The sequence below is a fragment of the Pyrus communis genome, chromosome 6, assembly GCF_963583255.1.
Source record: "Pyrus communis chromosome 6, drPyrComm1.1, whole genome shotgun sequence".
Taxonomy (NCBI): domain Eukaryota; kingdom Viridiplantae; phylum Streptophyta; class Magnoliopsida; order Rosales; family Rosaceae; genus Pyrus; species Pyrus communis.
Window position 1 is genome coordinate 28,895,029 of NC_084808.1, and position 17,971 is coordinate 28,912,999.

The 17,971-nt window shown below is 37.5% G+C and overlaps 5 protein-coding genes and 1 non-coding gene across 8 annotated transcripts; 4 read left to right on the forward strand and 2 right to left on the reverse strand.

Annotated features, from left to right (window-relative positions):
- Positions 1 to 1,012, forward strand: LOC137736397 (homeobox protein rough sheath 1). Its single transcript, XM_068475673.1, has 3 exons — positions 1 to 174; positions 643 to 780; positions 884 to 1,012. Exons 1-3 carry the CDS (start codon positions 1 to 3, stop codon positions 1,010 to 1,012), a joined length of 441 nt encoding a protein of 146 aa, XP_068331774.1.
- A 1,062-nt stretch (positions 1,013 to 2,074) lies between these two features.
- LOC137738245 (heat stress transcription factor A-8-like) lies at positions 2,075 to 4,815 on the forward strand. Its single transcript, XM_068477875.1, has 2 exons — positions 2,075 to 2,448; positions 3,292 to 4,815. Exons 1-2 carry the CDS (start codon positions 2,209 to 2,211, stop codon positions 4,267 to 4,269), a joined length of 1,218 nt encoding a protein of 405 aa, XP_068333976.1. The 5' UTR covers positions 2,075 to 2,208; the 3' UTR covers positions 4,270 to 4,815.
- Positions 4,816 to 5,025: 210 nt separating this feature from the next.
- Positions 5,026 to 7,704, reverse strand: LOC137736589 (vacuolar iron transporter 1-like). Its single transcript, XM_068475832.1, has 4 exons — positions 7,460 to 7,704; positions 7,295 to 7,380; positions 6,433 to 6,547; positions 5,026 to 5,323 (listed from the first exon to the last, which is right to left on the reverse strand). The coding sequence occupies exons 1-4, from the start codon at positions 7,702 to 7,704 to the stop codon at positions 5,026 to 5,028; spliced, it is 744 nt and encodes a 247-aa protein (XP_068331933.1).
- Positions 7,705 to 13,464: 5,760 nt separating this feature from the next.
- On the forward strand, positions 13,465 to 15,999 carry LOC137737503 (ubiquitin carboxyl-terminal hydrolase 2-like). 3 transcript variants are annotated; one of them, XM_068477005.1, is made up of 6 exons: positions 13,465 to 13,577; positions 13,979 to 14,026; positions 14,423 to 14,469; positions 14,728 to 14,774; positions 14,902 to 15,004; positions 15,078 to 15,999. In XM_068477005.1, exons 2-6 carry the CDS (start codon positions 13,996 to 13,998, stop codon positions 15,852 to 15,854), a joined length of 1,005 nt encoding a protein of 334 aa, XP_068333106.1. In that variant the 5' UTR covers positions 13,465 to 13,577; positions 13,979 to 13,995; the 3' UTR covers positions 15,855 to 15,999. The 3 variants fall into 3 exon arrangements, with proteins under 3 accessions (XP_068333106.1, XP_068333107.1, XP_068333108.1); XM_068477006.1 differs by having other exon boundaries at positions 13,483 to 13,779; XM_068477007.1 differs by having other exon boundaries at positions 13,483 to 13,669.
- Positions 16,000 to 16,565: 566 nt separating this feature from the next.
- Positions 16,566 to 16,638, reverse strand: TRNAK-CUU (transfer RNA lysine (anticodon CUU)). Its single transcript has one exon. It is a non-coding gene; the product is annotated as a tRNA-Lys (tRNA).
- A 145-nt stretch (positions 16,639 to 16,783) lies between these two features.
- On the forward strand, positions 16,784 to 17,846 carry LOC137737496 (uncharacterized). Its single transcript, XM_068476994.1, has 3 exons — positions 16,784 to 17,338; positions 17,418 to 17,606; positions 17,686 to 17,846. The coding sequence occupies exons 1-3, from the start codon at positions 16,850 to 16,852 to the stop codon at positions 17,824 to 17,826; spliced, it is 819 nt and encodes a 272-aa protein (XP_068333095.1). The 5' UTR covers positions 16,784 to 16,849; the 3' UTR covers positions 17,827 to 17,846.
- Positions 17,847 to 17,971: the final 125 nt, after the last annotated feature.

Genomic DNA, 17,971 nt, shown 5'->3' on the forward strand with positions numbered 1-17,971 from the left:
ATGGAGGAGATTTACAGTGGTGAGCATGAAGAGAATAATGGTGTTGTTAAGGTGCGCAGCACTAGAGAAAAAGGTGAAGGTGATATAGTGGAGGAGGAGGAGGTTCTAAAGAAGAGGATTGCAGGCCATCCATTGTATGGGCTGTTGCTGGAGAATCACACCGACTGTTTGAAGGTATATATATGGAAAAATTATATACATATATATGTATATCAGTCCTTTTTCAGTTTCCCTTGTACAGTTTATTTGTGATTGTTAGAAAGATATAATTCACCTTAAAAAACAAAAAAAATATCTTCACAATATGATGGTCAAATCAAAGATGTGGAAGTCCTAAAAGGATGAATCACGAGAAGATATACCTGAAAAAATAATAATAAAAATATATCTTCACAATATGATGATCAAATCAAAGATATGGAAGTTCCAAAAGGATTGTCCATTTTGCATGTAATTACTGTGGGCAGATGGGTTAGGCCGGATAGTTATAATTAAGGTATAATTTAGACACACATGCTAATCAAGTGGTTGCCAGGTTAATGGATGGACCGCATGCAACACACACTCACTCTCTCTCTCTCTCTCTCTCTCTCTCTCTCTCTCTCTCTGGTAGCTCACCAATATCGATGTCAATATTGTCAGGTGGGTTTGGGTGAAATTGGAGATCAAATCGATGATAAAAGCACTACTACAACGGACAATAACATTGTCAATGCCAAGCAACTCATCAAGGACGCCACCAGCAGCGATCCCAATTCTTCAGACCTTGATCAGTTCATGGTATATATACCATTATTTTCTAGAAAGTGCATCAATTTTGTGTGTGCTATACGAATTATTGATCAAAGTTAGCTTATCTGATATATATAATAATTATTGGCAGGAAGCGTACTGCAACGGTCTAAACAAGCTCAAAGAAGCCATGGCGGATCCCATGAAGGAAATGACATCTTTTATCACTGCTATGTATGCTCAACTTGAGGACCTCAGTGGTTCCAAAAAAAACCATTAACCACCCGGCCGGCCGGCGGCGACCTGGCTGTATCGTCTGCGTTTCAGCCGAGGAATAAGAACATGTAGAGAGAGAGAGAGGCTAGCTACGTTAATTTGACTGATGATGAACTACTCATGTTAACTGATGTTGTGTCTCTATTACTTGATAAGTTAAGAATGTTTCTCCCATGCATGAGATTAAAGTATTCGTGTTAAGAATGTTTCTCCCATGCATGAGATTAAAGTATTCGTGTTAAGAATGTTTCTCCCATGCATGAGATTAAAGTATGTGTTATAGGTAGTGCTATTCACACATTATTTTTTTACTTACCAAACATGATTGTTAGTATTTTGTTCATTAATCTTCTTCAATTCATGCTATCCGAAAGTTAAAAATTGAGAGAAGTGTGTGGATAACACCACCTTTTCCTATAAGGCAATGTGTTGAACTGTAAACCTTTGAATACTCGAATTATAGTAATAATTAGAATAAATAAAGTTCATATCAAAGATTATTAATCTTCATTCAACGATAATAATCAACTAAAGGAATAACATAATCCAACTATTTACCACTCCATCAATCTTAAGTAGAAACCCAAACAAGAATGGGGATCTTAGAACAAAAAAATGTAATAGAGTGCACAACTGGACCCTTGAAAAGAAAAAGAGAACATCACTTGATCGGGGCTGGACTCGGCCCATTTTATACTTTCCACAACATCTTAGTGGTCACAACACACGAGACAGTTATACATAAAAAATGAGAATCTTCTTAGGAATCCTTTTGTGAGAATTCAAATGATCATTTTAATTGTGTTTATTTATCATAAATTATGTGGTTAATTTTCATTAGCTACTATTTGTATTTAATTTTAAACATTTAAAATAATTTTTAATTATACAATTTACGATAAATAGACACGATTATAAAATCTCTGTAAAAAGGATCCGGAGGCGATCCTCGTACACACATAAAAAGCATTCGACCGCACTACACAGAAACCGGAGAGAAAGTCCAGTTTGTCTTTCAAATTCATAAAGTCCCAGAGACCATATAACCCCGTCAACACGGCAACTCAAAGAAGCAAAGATCGAAACTCGGTCGTCAAAACATTACCACTTTCCATCCAATTCCACTGAACTCCTCCTGGGTTTTTTCGAAAACCCAAATCCCAAATAGAATTCAAGTTCAAAATCTTGGTTTTCTTGAACATGGTGAAATCGGTGGAGAAGGGCGGAGGAGATGGGTCGGGGCCGGCGGGGTCGGTGGCTCCGTTTCTCAGAAAATGCTACGAGATGGTGGATGATAAGGACACCGACTCCATAATCTCGTGGAGTAAAACCGGCGACAGCTTTGCTATATTGGACATGGCCCAGTTCTCGATTTCAATGCTGCCCAAGTACTTCAAGCACAGTAACTTTTCTAGCTTCATGAGACAGCTCAATATCTATGTGAGTTATTTGTTTTCTTACCTTTTGATTAACTGGGCAAAGTTATTTTGTCTCGGTTATGCATTCATGGGGTTTTTCTCTTTGTTTTGTTGGCTTTTGGAATTGTGCTGATATTTGTGTTGGGGTTTTTGCAGACTTGTTTGTTTGTTAATTGTTTGTTGTTGTTGTCGTTGTTGTTTTTTTGCCAATATAAAATTATTGCACGTTTGTAAATTGTAAACAAGACGAGGTTTCACTTTCAGAAGCCAATTTTCTTTCCTGCGGATACGATCAAGTTAGCTCTATTTCGTTTCGACTGTGAAATCATGCTCGATTCGTTTGTTCAATGTTACCCTTCATCTGTGAAGTGTCTATCTTGCAAGTATTGCTAATGTTGGGAGTTTTGCATTTTTTTTGGATTTCTTTCAAGTTGAAGGAATTGAAAGTTTTCTGTGGTTAAAAATTTAAGAGGCACTCGAAACGATCTGTCTAAGATGTGATCGTTCTGTTTCCCAAGCTTCATCCATTTCCCTTCTTTTTGTCAATCTAATTAAAAGGTTGTGCTTCAATCGCAGTTCCTATATATGCTTTCTTGACTGAATTCGGATATATTTGAGAAAATGGCACCTATTTAGATGGATTGGCTTGTAATGTAGCTGTGATAGACTGAAGTGTGAGACTTGTAATGTAGCTGTGATAGACTGAAGTGTGAGACATAGTCAGATGGCTTTTCTTGTTTTACTCTTCAAATGTATGCATTGTACGTGCTCTATAAACACCTCTGTGTATAACTGCATGACTGTAAATATTTTGTTACTTGATTTGTCAACCGATATCGAGTATTAATGAATCTTAATATTTCAGGGCTTTAGAAAAATAGATTCAGATCGTTGGGTGTTTGCAAACGAAGGATTTATTCGAGGTCAGAAAATTTTGTTGAAGAATATTTCTAGGAGGAAACATCCACAGGGCACAGATCAGAAAAAAGCATCACAGCAAAGTCCGGATAGGCCATCTGAAAACATTAGTGAAAATGGTCTATGGAGGGAAATTGAGAACCTGAAGACTCATAAAGTTGCTCTGAAGCAAGAATTGGCAAAGCTTAGGCAGCACCAGGAAACTTCGCAAAATAACTTGCGCCTATTGAGGAACCGCCTTTGTGGAATGGAGAAGAATCAGCAGCAGATGCTGTCGTTTCTAGTGATGGACATGCAAAGTCCTGGGTTTCTGGTTCAGCTTCTTCAGCCAAAAGAAAATAATTGGCGAATTGCTGAAGCTGGTGATATGATAGAACAGTGTGTAGATGATGATAAACCAGTGGTTTCTAACGGTGCGATAGTGAGGTACCAACCACCGATGATTGAAGCCCCAAAGCATGTACTCCTACCGAATTCAGGCTCAGAGAAACAACCGGAATCTGATGCTTATCTAGATGGAATGGAAGATTCTGTTGTGAATGCTGATTTCATGAAAATGCTAATGGATGAAAGGTCAAGCCCTGTAGAAAATCACGACCCATATACCCTACCGGATATATCTGACAATGGTGCATGGGAGCAGCTTCTTTTAGCTAGTCCTTTCTTGGAAAATATTGAAGGCACAAAGGAAAATGGTGAAGAGCATGCTGACACTAGAATGGAGGTGGAACCAATAGTATCTGATCTGGACAATTCACGCGATTTTGATTATTTGGTCGAGCAAATGAAGAAATCTCAGAACTTTGCATTGGAATCAACAGTTTATGGAGCTAATATGGAGAGCTCTCAAAACTTGGAATTTATAACTGAACACATGGGACATTTGGCCTCTGACTCTAACATGGAAACGAAATCAGGAACGTAGCAGGATAACTTCTGTGTAACTTAGGTTTTTTCTGTCGGCTCTAATGACAGCTTATCGTGGACACTTTTCGGTCCATCTTCCTTCCACAACTCAGTTTTAACAAATGTGAGTTGGTTCTTATCCTCCACATGTATCATATCATAATGTGTGTCATTGTTCTTTTACAATGTCGTTGGAAATCATCTTTGCATTCATCGAGGCTACCTGGAGATTTGAAGTAACGTTATTTGTTGCTTGCTGTACGCTAAACTGTATCGACCTACGTCTTCTTGATTTTGCTTATTGACAGAATTTCGTAGGCTGGCACAACTTGGGATGATCACTTAACAGTTTTGCTCTGCTTGTATATTAATTTTGAGTGTTCTTCGTCAAATATAATAGCTACTTGGTTAAAGTGAGTTGAAGAATTGTCTGCGCCACTGCAGTTTTGCGCTGCTTCCATGTTGTACCTTGTAAATTCATGCGGACACCAAATGCTGTTCCAATTTTTCGCAATACAAATTAACACCTATTTCCTAGGTATTTACGACGTTTTTATGTGCTACTCTTATTAGCTTTCGATGAAAAAGTGTAAGTAGGATCGCAGGATGAACTTGTAACGAAAATAATGAGCAACATCAAAATTTCCAAACATGAAAGCGAAGCATATGAATATAAAACAATCTTAACAAACATGAAACATGAAGCGAAGCATACGAACGTAAAACAATCTTAACAAAAGACGGGGTGTCGTATGATTTTGTAGGACAAATGTGTTCATGGATGGATGGCTTTTGCCAAGCCAAACGCAGTTGCGGATGCTATGGCTCCGATGAACGCAGTCTGGAAGGCACTCGAGAAGGGTTTGTTATCGGTGAAACGGCCCTTGGCGTACCCAAATATCAGCAATGCCAGCAATGTTACGACAACTGACGCAACCAGAGCTTCCCTAGCCCTCGGAAAGAAGACGTAAGGAAACAAGGGTACTGCTCCTCCCAAAACGTAAGCAACGGCAATGGTGAGGGCGCTGTTCAAGGCTCTCCTTGGATCTGGCTTTTCCAATCCCAGTTCAAACCTGAATCATCACTCAAGTTAAGTTAATTATAATAGATGAAAAGTTATGAAATGACATGAAATATTTGGAGCTAACGAAAGACTTGACACAAAACCAAAAGCTGTAACATTCTACATGACCTACTACCAAAATTTCATTGGTGATCAATAACCCACCAAGTTTCTTACATGCAGAAATAATCCGTGCATAACGAATTTGGTATCAATAATGTCAATGTTTATATTGATATCATTGTGTCGGTAATATGTGAATATGTTTTATTCTTAACATGTTCATTGTACCAATATTATCAACAATTTATCGATATTATATCGATAAAGAAGCGTCATGTCCAAAAAAGAACCCGACTATTTTAAGTAAAGACAACTGTATGCTATATATGAAATAAAATTCTAATTAGTTAAAAGATCAAAACAACTGATATCCTATCAGAATAGCAGACAATTATCCTGAGAAGTGTGTGATATTCAAAATTTCAACACCAATGAACAAAAGATTTTAAGTGCTTTTTATCCATTCACGGTGTGAATGACAGAATGTGATGGATGACCACATGGGTTTTGTCCATGTTTCTAAAGAGAAGCCAACTTTTGACTAAGCACTTACACTTAACACAAAATATACCCCCACCCACCGACTCGTGCAGTTCACAGAATATCCACATCACGAATTAAGATTCTTTTCATATTTTTGTGTCGTAGTCAACACATCCGGAAATCCAGATTTTCAATTTAAATGTGCAGCCTCTACTAGCCCATCACTTCACACACTTCATACAAAACAAAACTTTTAAACGGTTCAAATTTTCTCTTTCTTAAACGATCCGAATTTTCGAATATATCTACTCTGAACTCAAAGATTCGACGAGAATTTCAATTCCCTCATCACTTTACCTACTTCACAAAATATTCTTCTCTCTTTTTATGAACAAATCTCCGAAGAAAAAGAAAAATGTCTTCCTATCATTTTAAGTTTTCTTAAGTATATACATTTGACTTATTATAAGCCAAATTTTTTTAAGATCATATTAAAAAAGTACAAAGAAACGAAATATTACTCTATCCAACCGAGCTAACGCATGACTCCAGAATTTAAGCAAAGTAACTTACTTCATCATGAAATCGAGCCATGCTTGGGGCTTCTTCCTTAGAGAATTCACGACAGGTGTATAATCATGTGCCTCTATTCCATACTCCGCCAATATCTCCTCCACTTCTGCCGCCTCTGCAATTACCCCATAATAAACAAAAACAAATTTCACTCTCTATATACACAAGCAATAATAGTTTAACTAATTTAAAATATAAACTATTAGAAAACAGATTTCAACTTAGGGCAAAAACGGAGCACACCGCTCCATTAACTTGACTATGAATACGGAGATACAATACAATAAAATGATATGAAAATTTTCTAAAAAGTAAGATCCAATACGTCATAGATATGGCAGTTAAAAATATATAAATGAAAATGATATAATTTAGAACATATTTTGATAACAAAGGAATTCGATTTCATCTCCGAATTCAAGTTTATTTAATTTGTTGGAGAAGAAAAGTTGAAAACCTAATTCCCTTGTTTTATATATATATATATAGAAGAAGTGTGAGCTGTATTCATAGTTCCAATAAGAGGCAAGCTATTCATATTTATCAGATTTCAATTGAAGCTTTGTCTCCTATTAAATTTCTCTTTTTTAATTTCTTATTTGAAAGTATAAAAGTATCCAAAAAACATGATACGTGTAACCCTCATATGGGATACACGTATCCATCAAGTCAAAGACGTGTTTGTCGACTTGATACATATCTGATGGGTACTCGAGAGTATCTGATGAGTATCGTAACTAGCGAAGTATCAAATGTGTGATACGCCACCAAAGTGAAGTATCCGTGAGGTAACCATAATATAAGGTAAACTTTTAAACTAACTGATAATTAAATTAAAAGAGGAAAATAATCCAAATTAAACCTGCATCAGGATCGTTTACAATTTCTTCTTGTTCTCTCCTCAGCTCCCTCACGTAGTGATCCGATTCACTTTTTGCCGCCAGATATCTGCGCAATAAAATACCAATGCATCAAAATATTACCAAACAAGCTGTGATATCAAAGGATGGCTGAATCGAAAGAGTACCCGCCGAGTCCCATGGAGATAGCACCGGCTGCGACTTCGGCGATGCCAGCAGTGAGGACGATAGATGACGTGGCATTGGCTCCGGACAGTCCCGCAGCGAGAGCAAACGGCACAGTAAGACCGTCAGATACGCCGATGATGATGTCCCGGACGATCTCCCCGGCGGTGGAGTGGTTCTCGGTGTGTTTATTCAGCAGTGCTTGCTTCTCGGGGTCTAAGTTGGTCTTTTGTCCGTCATTAGCCATTGATAAAAAAATGAAATAGGGTTTTGAAGCCGTTTAGATATCGGAGCGTTAGGTTTACATTAGTACTGTAATGGTTTTTTATTTATAGACGACGAGATCCGGAGAGGATCCCGATTCACATTCACAGTGTACGTAAGGCTTGCGTGGGTTTTGCTTCTAAGGTACATACTATTTGGTTGCTCCTTCAAATAAATCAAACAAAATTAATAATTATAATGGAACAATAATGTATAAGATACAAAAAGCGAATGGTTATCATCTCTCTAATATTTATGAGTCTACTAATAGCCAAAGATTTAATGATAATTTTTCCAAAATAACCAAATATTTGTTTATAATTTTTTTTATATGGAAAAATTAGTATTCCTTATCTAGTTACTAATGTTCATTAACCAAAACCTTATCAGTTTTTAGATTTGATCAAAGACCTAGCATTAATGTATTAATGAATTTTCATGTCAGTTACATAATGTTTTAAAATAAAAATTAGAAATTGATTTGGGTTTTAATGGTCATATAATTAATTTTCCATTCAAAACATTTTCAAAATGAAAAAAATAAAATTAGAATAAGTTTGTACCTATTGATTTTGTATAAAAAGATTTTCAATTTTTTAATCTTAAATGTACCCATTCATATAATTTTTTTTATTTTTTCTAATCTTATATATACCCATTCTTAAATATTCTAATTTATTATATATAAAATGTAACCATTTTTATATATAAACTCAATTCAAGTGTTTTCTTATCTATTTTTTAAACTTATATAAGTACTTTATATTTCGTTGATTTCATAATGTATTCATGTCAAGTTTAATGAAAGAAATTTAATAATATTATTAAGCCTAATATCTGTTATTTCTTTTGTGCTTTTGAAAAATGTACTCATGTTTTGGTATGTCACATCCCGGCTCGGGCGGGACCACTTCCCGGGCCCGCTCCACCACCGTAGCACGATATTGTCCGCTTTGGGCTTACCATTCCCTCACGGTTTTGTTTTTGGGAACTCACGAGCAACTTCCCAGTGGGTCACCCATCATGGGATTGCTCTAGCCCCATTCTCGCTTAACTTCGGAGTTCCTACGGAACCCGAAGCCAGTGAGCTCCCAAAAGGCCTCGTGCTAGGTAGGGATGGGAATATACATTTAAGGATCACTCCCCTGGGCGATGTGGGATGTTACAATCCACCCCCCTTAGGGGCCCGACCTCCTCGTTGGCACACACACGGCCAGGGTTAGGCTCTGATACCAATTGTCACATCCCGGCCCGGGCGGGACCACTTCCCGGGCCCGCTCCACCACCATAGCACGATATTGTCCGCTTTGGGCTTACCATTCCCTCACGGTTTTGTTTTTGGGAACTCACGAGCAACTTCCCAGTGGGTCACCCATCATGGGATTGCTCTAGCCCCCTTCTCGCTTAACTTCGGAGTTCCTACGGAACCCGAAGCCAGTGAGCTCCCAAAAGGCCTCGTGCTAGGTAGGGATGGGAATATACATTTAAGGATCACTCCCCTGGGCGATGTAGGATGTTACAATGGGAATATACATTTAAGGATCACTCCCCTGGACGATGTGGGATGTTACAATCCACCCCCCTTAGGGGCCCGACGTCCTCGTCGGCACACACGCTGCCAGGGTTAGGCTCTGATACCAATTTGTCACATCCCGGCCCGGGGCGGATCACTTCCCGGGCCCACTCCACCACCTTAGCACGATATTGTCCGCTTTGGGCTTACCATTCCCTCACGGTTTTGTTTTTGGGAACTCACGAGCAACTTCCCAGTGGGTCACCCATCATAGGATTGCTCTAGCCCCCTTCTCGCTTAACTTCGGAGTTCCTACGGAACCCGAAGCCAGTGAGCTCCCAAAAGGCCCCGTGCTAGGTAGGGATGGAAATATACATTTAAGGATCACTCCCCTGGGCGATGTGGGATGTTACATGGTACAATAATTTTTTGGTTAGTTTTGATGAAGTACCCATGTTTTTGTACACACACACACATTGAATAGTATAGTTTATCTTTTATCATATATATATTTTTTAAGATAATCTTTTTAATCCTATAAATTATGGGTTTATTTAAAATCTCATTAATTACTGTAAACAACTACAAATTTCAATTTTTAATTAAAAATAGAATAACTTACATAAAAATACATTATAACAGTAATGTCAAGGACTTCGATAAAAAACTAAAAACTACCAAGGTTTCAGTTAAAGAACATTGGTAGTTAGGGACCGCATCCACATTCTCCTAATTTTATCTATGTGTTTATTAATAACCAAAGATTTTTGCTTGTCTGGTGGGCTGGTTGGAATAGGTTGTGACCAGCTAAAATAGACTTGAGTCCCCTCTGTTGTTTGTTGTGTCAAAATATGAGATAGACATGAGTGAACATGATGGATTATGAATCCATAATAGAGTGGTTTATCTAACATATCCTTATACATGGTTACAAGTTATGTCTTACATATCACTGCCAATCCAATCATATCCCTAAAATTTAATCTCATCTAACTCACCGAATGGTCCTCAAGTTTTGACTGGGTTAACAAACAATGACGACGACCAAATTATTATTGAATAAACCTTGCTTGAATAAACCTGCCTGCCGGCCTTGCACACAAAAATCCAAGACTTTGTACGCTTGCATGCATAGTAGGGCATGCAGGTGGTATCGCAAGCATATGGAGACGGAATTTGGAATCTAAATTAGGAAAGAGAAATGCTAAAGACTCCATCAAAATAGATTTTTTCGTAATATTTTATAATATTGATACGTAAATTGACATTAAATTATAAGGTATCAGAGAGAGTATCCTTAGCATCAGAAAAACAGTCGATGCAATTATATTAGTACAGACAGTTGTAGCCTTTACACGTTCAGTGGGGAATATTACTTCAGAATCTGTGGCTCTGAAGATTTATTCAGAAGGTCTGCTACCACATGAAGGTCTGGGAATCTCAGGTCTTCATCCCTTCTAATGGGACACTCGACCCACGTCGGAAAGACCCAACGGAACTGGGAGTTTTATACAATTTTAATTTGCAAGTGCAGTTTTAAGGTGAGGATTTCAGAAAAACAAGAAGAAAAATATGAAAATAAAAGGGAAACCTCTCGAAGAAGAGGGAAAGATGAGAAATAAAAATGAAAAAGCATGAGGGAGAACTTGATCGAAAAATGGCAGCCCAGTGACCCAGTTTTCTGCTTTGGTTCTTTCATTTTCCTTTAATTTTTTGCTTTTTTTTTTTAATTTCTAGTCGAATAAAAATAAAGACCTGCCAATACCAAAAAACAGGCAGAAGGTAGGTAGAGAAAATCTTGGCACACTAGGTCTGAACTCCCCCAAAAGAATTTAAGAAAAGAGAATAAAATACAGAGTTGTGTTCAATTTTGATCATCTGTTACTTCAAAGGCGTGTGCGCAAAACAGGCCTCGATGACCACATTGACATGGACGTAGTCGTGCAAGTTGAAATGACTTGCCCCTTTTTTACAATAAAATTTCTAAATTCGAACCTGAAAATTTTGAATTTGATGAGAAATGTGAAGAGTTCTTTTTTTTTTTTCAAAAAATAAAATTTTAGTATATTTTCTTTCACTTTCATATTTCTTGCATTATATTTTATAATATTAATATAAAAAAATTAACGTTAAATTATAAAGTAAAAGAAAATTTATGGTAAATCTCATTTTAAACAAAACTCTTTGTAACATTTATGTTCGAACTATTTTAAAAGATTGGAACAAATCGGAAGGCATTTAGTAATTCCGATGACTCCAAATTTTATAACGCTGTTCTGCAATTATTTAGATATATATATTTATATAGTATTCTGACTTTTTATAATTTTATGATACGTGTTGTTATCAACTTTGTATTTTAGTATTAGTTCTTAAATACATTTTGTTCATTATATTTTGTATTAAGGCGTGTGTCTGCCACAGGCCACTTTCATTGTTTTTTATATTTTATTGTTTGATCTGTCACTTCAGAGGCGTGTGTGCACCGCAAGCCACGATGACCGCATTCACAGGCATCTAGCTGTGCAAGTTGAATTAAGTTGCCCATTTTTTTATAGTAAGAATCCAAATATTTTAAAAGAATTGAGAACAAATCGGAATGTATTTACCAATTCTGATAACTCTGAATTTTTTATCCAAATTTTTTCAAAGTATTCTGATCTATTCCAATAAAAAAGAATAAGTAAACTGCCGTATTCACAAGAGAGACATACGAAGTTGCCAACCAATTGCTGTTAGCAGCTTTTGTTTCTTCATTCCTTGAAGGAAGTGTTAAAAAAAAAAAAAATAAATAAAAAAATTTGTAAAGAGTGAGCAAAAAGCAAATACCAATGAAAACGGAATCTAAAATTTCAAACAAGAAGTCTGCAAGCAAGTAGACTTTTAGGGTAGCAAAGCTAGCTCTTCGTATCATTGGTATTGGACAGGTGGGAAGAGGAACCTCTGAGCATAGGATGGGGATCCTTCTGATCACGAAATCCAAACCGTTCAATTTTAATCCAACAGTTGCAATTATTATAACTTTTTAGGGAACTCCCTGTTTAGAGCTGTTGGATTAAAATTGAACAGTCCGAATTTCGTGATCAGAAGGATCCTCATCCTGAGCTCAAGAAAGGATCCTCTTCCGGACAGGTGAACCCAGCTGCATAACAACTGTTACTATTTTCAAAGTACTTTTAAGTTTTTATAGTTATGTAGTATATTTTTTTTCAACTTTTGTATTTTAGTATTAGATTTAGATATATTTTGTTTTTATATTAAGGCGTGTGTCTGCCACATGCCACTTACAAATGCTGAAGCTAAAATAGATTAGCCGACTAGGCGTGTGTGAGGCACAAGCCTAATCCATACGCTTGCCAATTTTTATGTGGGTTTGATTTGAGTGCTAAATTTTTGTGTAACTTCAAAATTTGTGTCATAATAAATAAATTTAAGTTCAAGTTGAAACTAGAAATATAAATCAACTAACGAAATTAAAAAGTTTCATTCAAAACCATGAATTAATAAGTTACAAACCAAGAAATAACAACTACACCAATATAGTACGTTTATAATAATAATAATAATAATAATAATAATAATAATAATAAATCTCTGTAAAACTGAACCTACCCGGTTTTCTTACCAAAATCGAATTGTATACCTTCTTTCAACAATTATTATTATTATTTTTTGAGAAAGTACGATATTCATTAAGAGTACTAGAAACCGTAGAATGAGATGATAGTGTGCACACATGGATATATATTACTTGTGTTTACATTTTTTTTAAATAAATATTTTGGATATATAGAAAATTAGCAGCATTAATTCATAGATAATGTAATATTACACAAAGGACCAATGAATTATCTGGTAAATAACTGAAACAAAACGATATGGAGCAAAATCTTATCATGCATGGATGTTCTTCGTTCTTCAGATCAGGTCTCCAGATTTTCAGCAATCAATAAGGTCAGGAGAATTCAATCTTTCATCATTAGAACAAAAATAAATAAATTAAAAAATCCAAATACACACCAAAAATACTCAAAAAAAAAAAAAAAAAAAAAAAAAACCCACAGCAATACCAGAATCTCTATCAGCAAGAAAAGATAACCCAAAAAACTATAAGTTCGGATTTGGGCCTCCGCCCATATTTTTACTTTACTGTTATGGGCCTTTGTAATTGATAATGACTCCTAATTTCATCATGATGGGCTTTATTAAAGTGAAAAATAGAAAAAACAGAAAACAGAGAGACAAACCGCGAAGAGGAAGGAACGGGGGACGAGAAGCAGACCAACTCGCTCAAAATCTCTACACGGCGGTGGAGGAGGCAGACGACGTCGTGTCGGTTTCTGGTAACTTCTGTCTTCTTCCCCGCTACCTCACTGGTTCTCTTATTCCGGGGACCTGCTAACGTCGTCGTTTTGAACTGATTAGAGGAATAAAAGTAAAACCCTCTTTACCTGAATTGGGGCTTCTCGTACTCGGTCGATTGGCATTGATTTTACTGCATTGTATTATCGAACCAACATATCATTTCTGTGAAGGAATTAGTAGGTTTGTTGTAAATTGTTTGCTGGGCTGCCAATTTAATTTGCTTTTGTGTTAATTTCTGCATCTAAAGTTATGTAATTTTGTTAATTTTTTGCTAAAATTGTGCCCCGAATTTGTTTAAAGCTCATAATTTTATAATTATTTTTGTTTTTTTTCCCTCTTATGGTGTTTCTTAATTACCCTTTTTTACCTTTCTTACCAGATTAATTGTTTTTCATCATGTCTTGGTGCACGATTGAGTCCGACCCAGGTATAGTTACATCTTTCTTGTCCATTTGGTACCATGTATATTAATGTTTGAGCGATAGTCTTGACGTGGAACTGTATAGTTCGTTGTTTTTGATATATCAATTGTACTGAAGTGAAACACATCACATGCTCTACGAGAATTGATATTTCTAGCAATAAGCATTATGGGGTCCATAAGTTTGGTTTTGGGAATGTGTTTTTGGGACCGTTTGAGTGATGAAAGTTGTGATATGGCGACGCAGATTGATAGCGTATAGGATTTGAGTAATTTAGTAATGGTTAATACGCAGGAGGACTTCAAATTTCCAAGAAGCAAATTTATAATTTTCGAGAAATTGGAACAGCTGTAGTATACATGAAGTGTACTAGTTTTTTCAAGGTCTGCTTTGCCTTTCAGGGGTGTTCACTGAACTTATTCAGCAGATGCAAGTAAAAGGCGTGCAGGTACGCTTTCTTTGACGTCTTTTATGTCTATGACTCTATATTTATATTTTGTTTGGGATGCACTTATCCTAGTTTATAGTTGACGCCTACTATTACTGCTCGAGGTTAGGCTATAACTACTTCTTGGAGATGTCTTTGCTCCTTTTGTTGGTAGATCGATTATATCTAACACTTCCCCCTTTTCCCCTTCTTGGCTATATCCAACTTTTACTTATCAAAGAAATTGTTTACTTTATTTCCGTTGGTGTGACCTTGCAGGTTGAGGAACTGTATTCATTGGACCTCGATTCTCTGAACAATCTGAGGTACGTTAGTTTCTGTTTAAGATTTTATCTCCTGGGCAGATATCCTCATTTTTGTTGAAACAAATGTTTGAGGTTTATATCTATGTTATCATTGTTTTAGTTACTGTTTTTCCCTTGAAATTTACAGGCCAGTGTATGGTTTGATTTTCCTATTCAAATGGCGTCCAGGGGAAAAGGATGACCGCCTTGTAATTAAGGATCCAAATCCTAATTTGTTTTTTGCAAGCCAGGTTGGTTTTTTATTGTAAAAGTAGTGGTATATTTGTAAGGTCTTCTTATCAGAAGGTTTGTATATCCTCCCAGGTCATCAATAATGCTTGTGCAACCCAAGCAATCTTGTCTATCCTCATGAACTGTCCAGATGTTGACATTGGTCCTGAACTGTCAAAACTGAAAGAATTTACGAAGAACTTTCCACCTGAACTGAAAGGATTGGCAATAAACAATAGTGAAGCCATCCGTGCCGCCCATAATAGTTTTGCAAGGCCTGAGCCATTTGTTTCTGATGAGCAGAAGGTAGCTGGAAAAGATGATGATGTCTACCATTTTATAAGCTACTTGCCTGTCGATGGAGTCCTGTACGAGCTTGATGGACTGAAGGAGGGACCCATTAGCCTTGGACAGTGCCCCAGCGGGCAAGGTGACATGGAATGGTTGCAGATGGTACAACCTGTAATCCAGGAACGTATTGAAAGGTATTCCAAAAGCGAGATAAGATTCAATCTCTTGGCCATTATCAAGAACAGGAAAGAGATGTATACTGCTGAACTCAAGGAACTCCAAAAGAAGAGGGAGCGTATTTTGCAGCAGCTGTCTGCCTCACAGCAAGATAGACCAGCTGACGGTAGCAAGTTTGAAGCGCTGAACAAAGCTCTTTCGGAAATCAATGCTGGGATTGAGGGTGCAACAGAGAAGATCTTGATGGAGGAAGAGAAGTTTAAGAAGTGGAGAACAGAGAACATTCGCAGGAAGCACAACTACATTCCGTTTCTGTTTAACTTCCTCAAGATTCTTGCCGAGAAGAAGCAGTTGAAGCCGCTTATTGAGAAGGCAAAGCAGAAGGCAGGCAACACTAGATGAATGAGATACAATGATTGTGGTTAACTGTAGTGTGGGCATCTGGGGTTATTTTAAGTGTTGAGTTGTAAGTTAGGGTCAACCTAACCAGATTATACGTGTTTTCGTGAGGTTACTCTCTAAACTTAGAAGTTATTTTGTTGAGACATTCCCTGGAATTGACTTGTTCACTTTTGTTTAGGTCAAGAAACATACATGTCTTAAAAAATCTGGTAGACATCGTAGCTTCTGCGAGACTTCACGGGAGATTTTTTGTGGCATTCAGGCGGACATTGTTTAAATTGCTCTTAGACTGGCTAGTGAACTACCAGTCGCTACGGTTATATCCGCACTTGCGAATGTGTTGAATCGTATCGTATTGGAGAAATGAGAGTGATACAGTACTAGTACCCCCGTCAGCTGTGGTACTTGTACTCAAAACTTGCCATTTGTATAGTTTTTTTACAGCTGCATTTAAAATTCATCATGCTTATATACAAGAACGAAAACAAACGCCACTTAAGCACTACGGTATAGTTGTATTTCTCTTCATTTGTGAGAGGTCTTAGGTTTAATTCTTACCAAAGGCGAATTTGAACTACATTATTGCTAGTCTATAGTGAGCTAAGCCCACCTCTCCTCCTTTTTAATGCAGATAATATCATTTGTTAAAAAAAAAAAAAAAAAAAAAAAAGAGGGAGAACGAAAATGTTTAAAAAATAAAAATTCCGGAAGCGCCCACCGTGGGGCTCGAACCCACGACCACAAGGTTAAGAGCCTTGCGCTCTACCAACTGAGCTAGACGGGCTCGGATGATTAGTCAACGGTCATTAATATTAATCAAAAGCAAAGCCTTATCCAAATCCTCTCGTTTTGGCGCCATCATCAACCGTCAACGTTTGATGGGTCGGCCTTTATATGCAGTTTAGATATTCAGGTAGTTGAGAGAAACAGAGACTTCCTAATTCAATTATTGAAATCAAGATTAAAGAAAATCAAACACATTTTCCAGATAGTCAATGGCTGACTGCACCGGAGGAAGACAAAAAGAAGGCTACTCAGTGGAGGCGACGGCGGCGGTGAGGAATCGGTTTTCCGGGCTCCGCCTTGACAGCACCTTCAAGTCTTCCTCCGTCGTTGATCCCAAGAATCCCACGAAAACATTGAAGAGGCGATCCCCCACCCAATCGCCGCCGGTATCCGAACCCAACGCCAAGAAAGAGAAGCTTTCTCTCCCTCCTACTCCTCTTCTCCGCCGCTGCATTTCCGACACTTTCTTTTTCAACCCAACTCCTCCGGCTCTCCAGTCTCCTCCGGAGCCTACTGTCACGGTTACACCGCCGTCACCACCACCACCTGCCCCAACAACCAATAAAGTCTTCGCTTCTGCCTCTGACTCGGCCATTAATTCGAAGCCCAAACTCCGCCGCTCCGTCTCCGATCCCACTCCTCGCTCACCGAAAACCGTCTCTGGCAGTGACGAGGATGAAGAAACTCCCAATTCTAAGGTTTTCCTGAATTAATTAAATTTGCTAATTAATAATTTCATGGTGGTTCTTGGAAATTGATTATTGTGTGTGGTTCCAGAGGCTTGCGAGGATAAAGAACCGGGTAAGAGAGATGAGCCTGTGGTTCCAACAAGTCATGCTTGATGAAGTCGAAGATCATGACGAAGGCGACGAAGAACAACACCATCAAGAACAAGATGAAAATGGAGGCACGTCACCCACTGATCAGCATGCTAATCATAACACTAACTCTGTCAGCGCTGCTGAGGTACCTACTGGTGTTCTTAATTTCTTTCGTTCGTAAATTGGATTAATTCTGGTGTTAATTAAGCTTTGGATTGTTGCAGGATGATTGCGAGAGAAAATTTGAAGAATCAGTGAGGGTGGAGAGGTTGGAAGAGTGCCAAGTCATTCGCTTCAGGTGCGGCTGCGGCGTTCCTTATAACTTCCTTCTTGCCGGAGACAACTGCTACTACAAGCTCATGTAGATTCTTGTGGAGGCAACTGCTTCTACGAAAAGCACTTTTTATTCTTGGCTTTCCCTACTGTTTCATTTTTTCTGTATTTTTTTCTTTCATTCTTCTTTCGTTTTTGTTTTCGCTTTTCTGAAGTAGAAAATCTGGAACATATGAT

Bases quoted from the DNA above. Each gene is read 5' to 3' on its own strand.
- LOC137736397 (XM_068475673.1), top strand. From the start codon at position 1: ATGGAGGAGATTTACAGTGGTGAGCATGAAGAGAATAATGGTGTTGTT. The intron at 175-642 runs GTATATATATGG...CAATATTGTCAG, and splicing joins ATCACACCGACTGTTTGAAG to GTGGGTTTGGGTGAAATTGG. The intron at 781-883 runs GTATATATACCA...AATTATTGGCAG, and splicing joins CAGACCTTGATCAGTTCATG to GAAGCGTACTGCAACGGTCT.
- LOC137738245 (XM_068477875.1), top strand. From the start codon at position 2,209: ATGGTGAAATCGGTGGAGAAGGGCGGAGGAGATGGGTCGGGGCCGGCG. The intron at 2,449-3,291 runs GTGAGTTATTTG...TTAATATTTCAG, and splicing joins TGAGACAGCTCAATATCTAT to GGCTTTAGAAAAATAGATTC.
- LOC137736589 (XM_068475832.1), bottom strand. From the start codon at position 7,704: ATGGCTAATGACGGACAAAAGACCAACTTAGACCCCGAGAAGCAAGCA. The intron at 6,548-7,294 runs GTTTAATTTGGA...GGGTAATTGCAG, and splicing joins TGTAAACGATCCTGATGCAG to AGGCGGCAGAAGTGGAGGAG. The intron at 5,324-6,432 runs GTAAGTTACTTT...GTGATGATTCAG, and splicing joins TGGCTCGATTTCATGATGAA to GTTTGAACTGGGATTGGAAA.
- LOC137737503 (XM_068477005.1), top strand. From the start codon at position 13,996: ATGTCTTGGTGCACGATTGAGTCCGACCCAG. The intron at 14,027-14,422 runs GTATAGTTACAT...TTTGCCTTTCAG, and splicing joins CACGATTGAGTCCGACCCAG to GGGTGTTCACTGAACTTATT. The intron at 15,005-15,077 runs GTTGGTTTTTTA...ATATCCTCCCAG, and splicing joins ATTTGTTTTTTGCAAGCCAG to GTCATCAATAATGCTTGTGC.
- LOC137737496 (XM_068476994.1), top strand. From the start codon at position 16,850: ATGGCTGACTGCACCGGAGGAAGACAAAAAGAAGGCTACTCAGTGGAG. The intron at 17,339-17,417 runs GTTTTCCTGAAT...GTGTGGTTCCAG, and splicing joins AAGAAACTCCCAATTCTAAG to AGGCTTGCGAGGATAAAGAA. The intron at 17,607-17,685 runs GTACCTACTGGT...GGATTGTTGCAG, and splicing joins ACTCTGTCAGCGCTGCTGAG to GATGATTGCGAGAGAAAATT.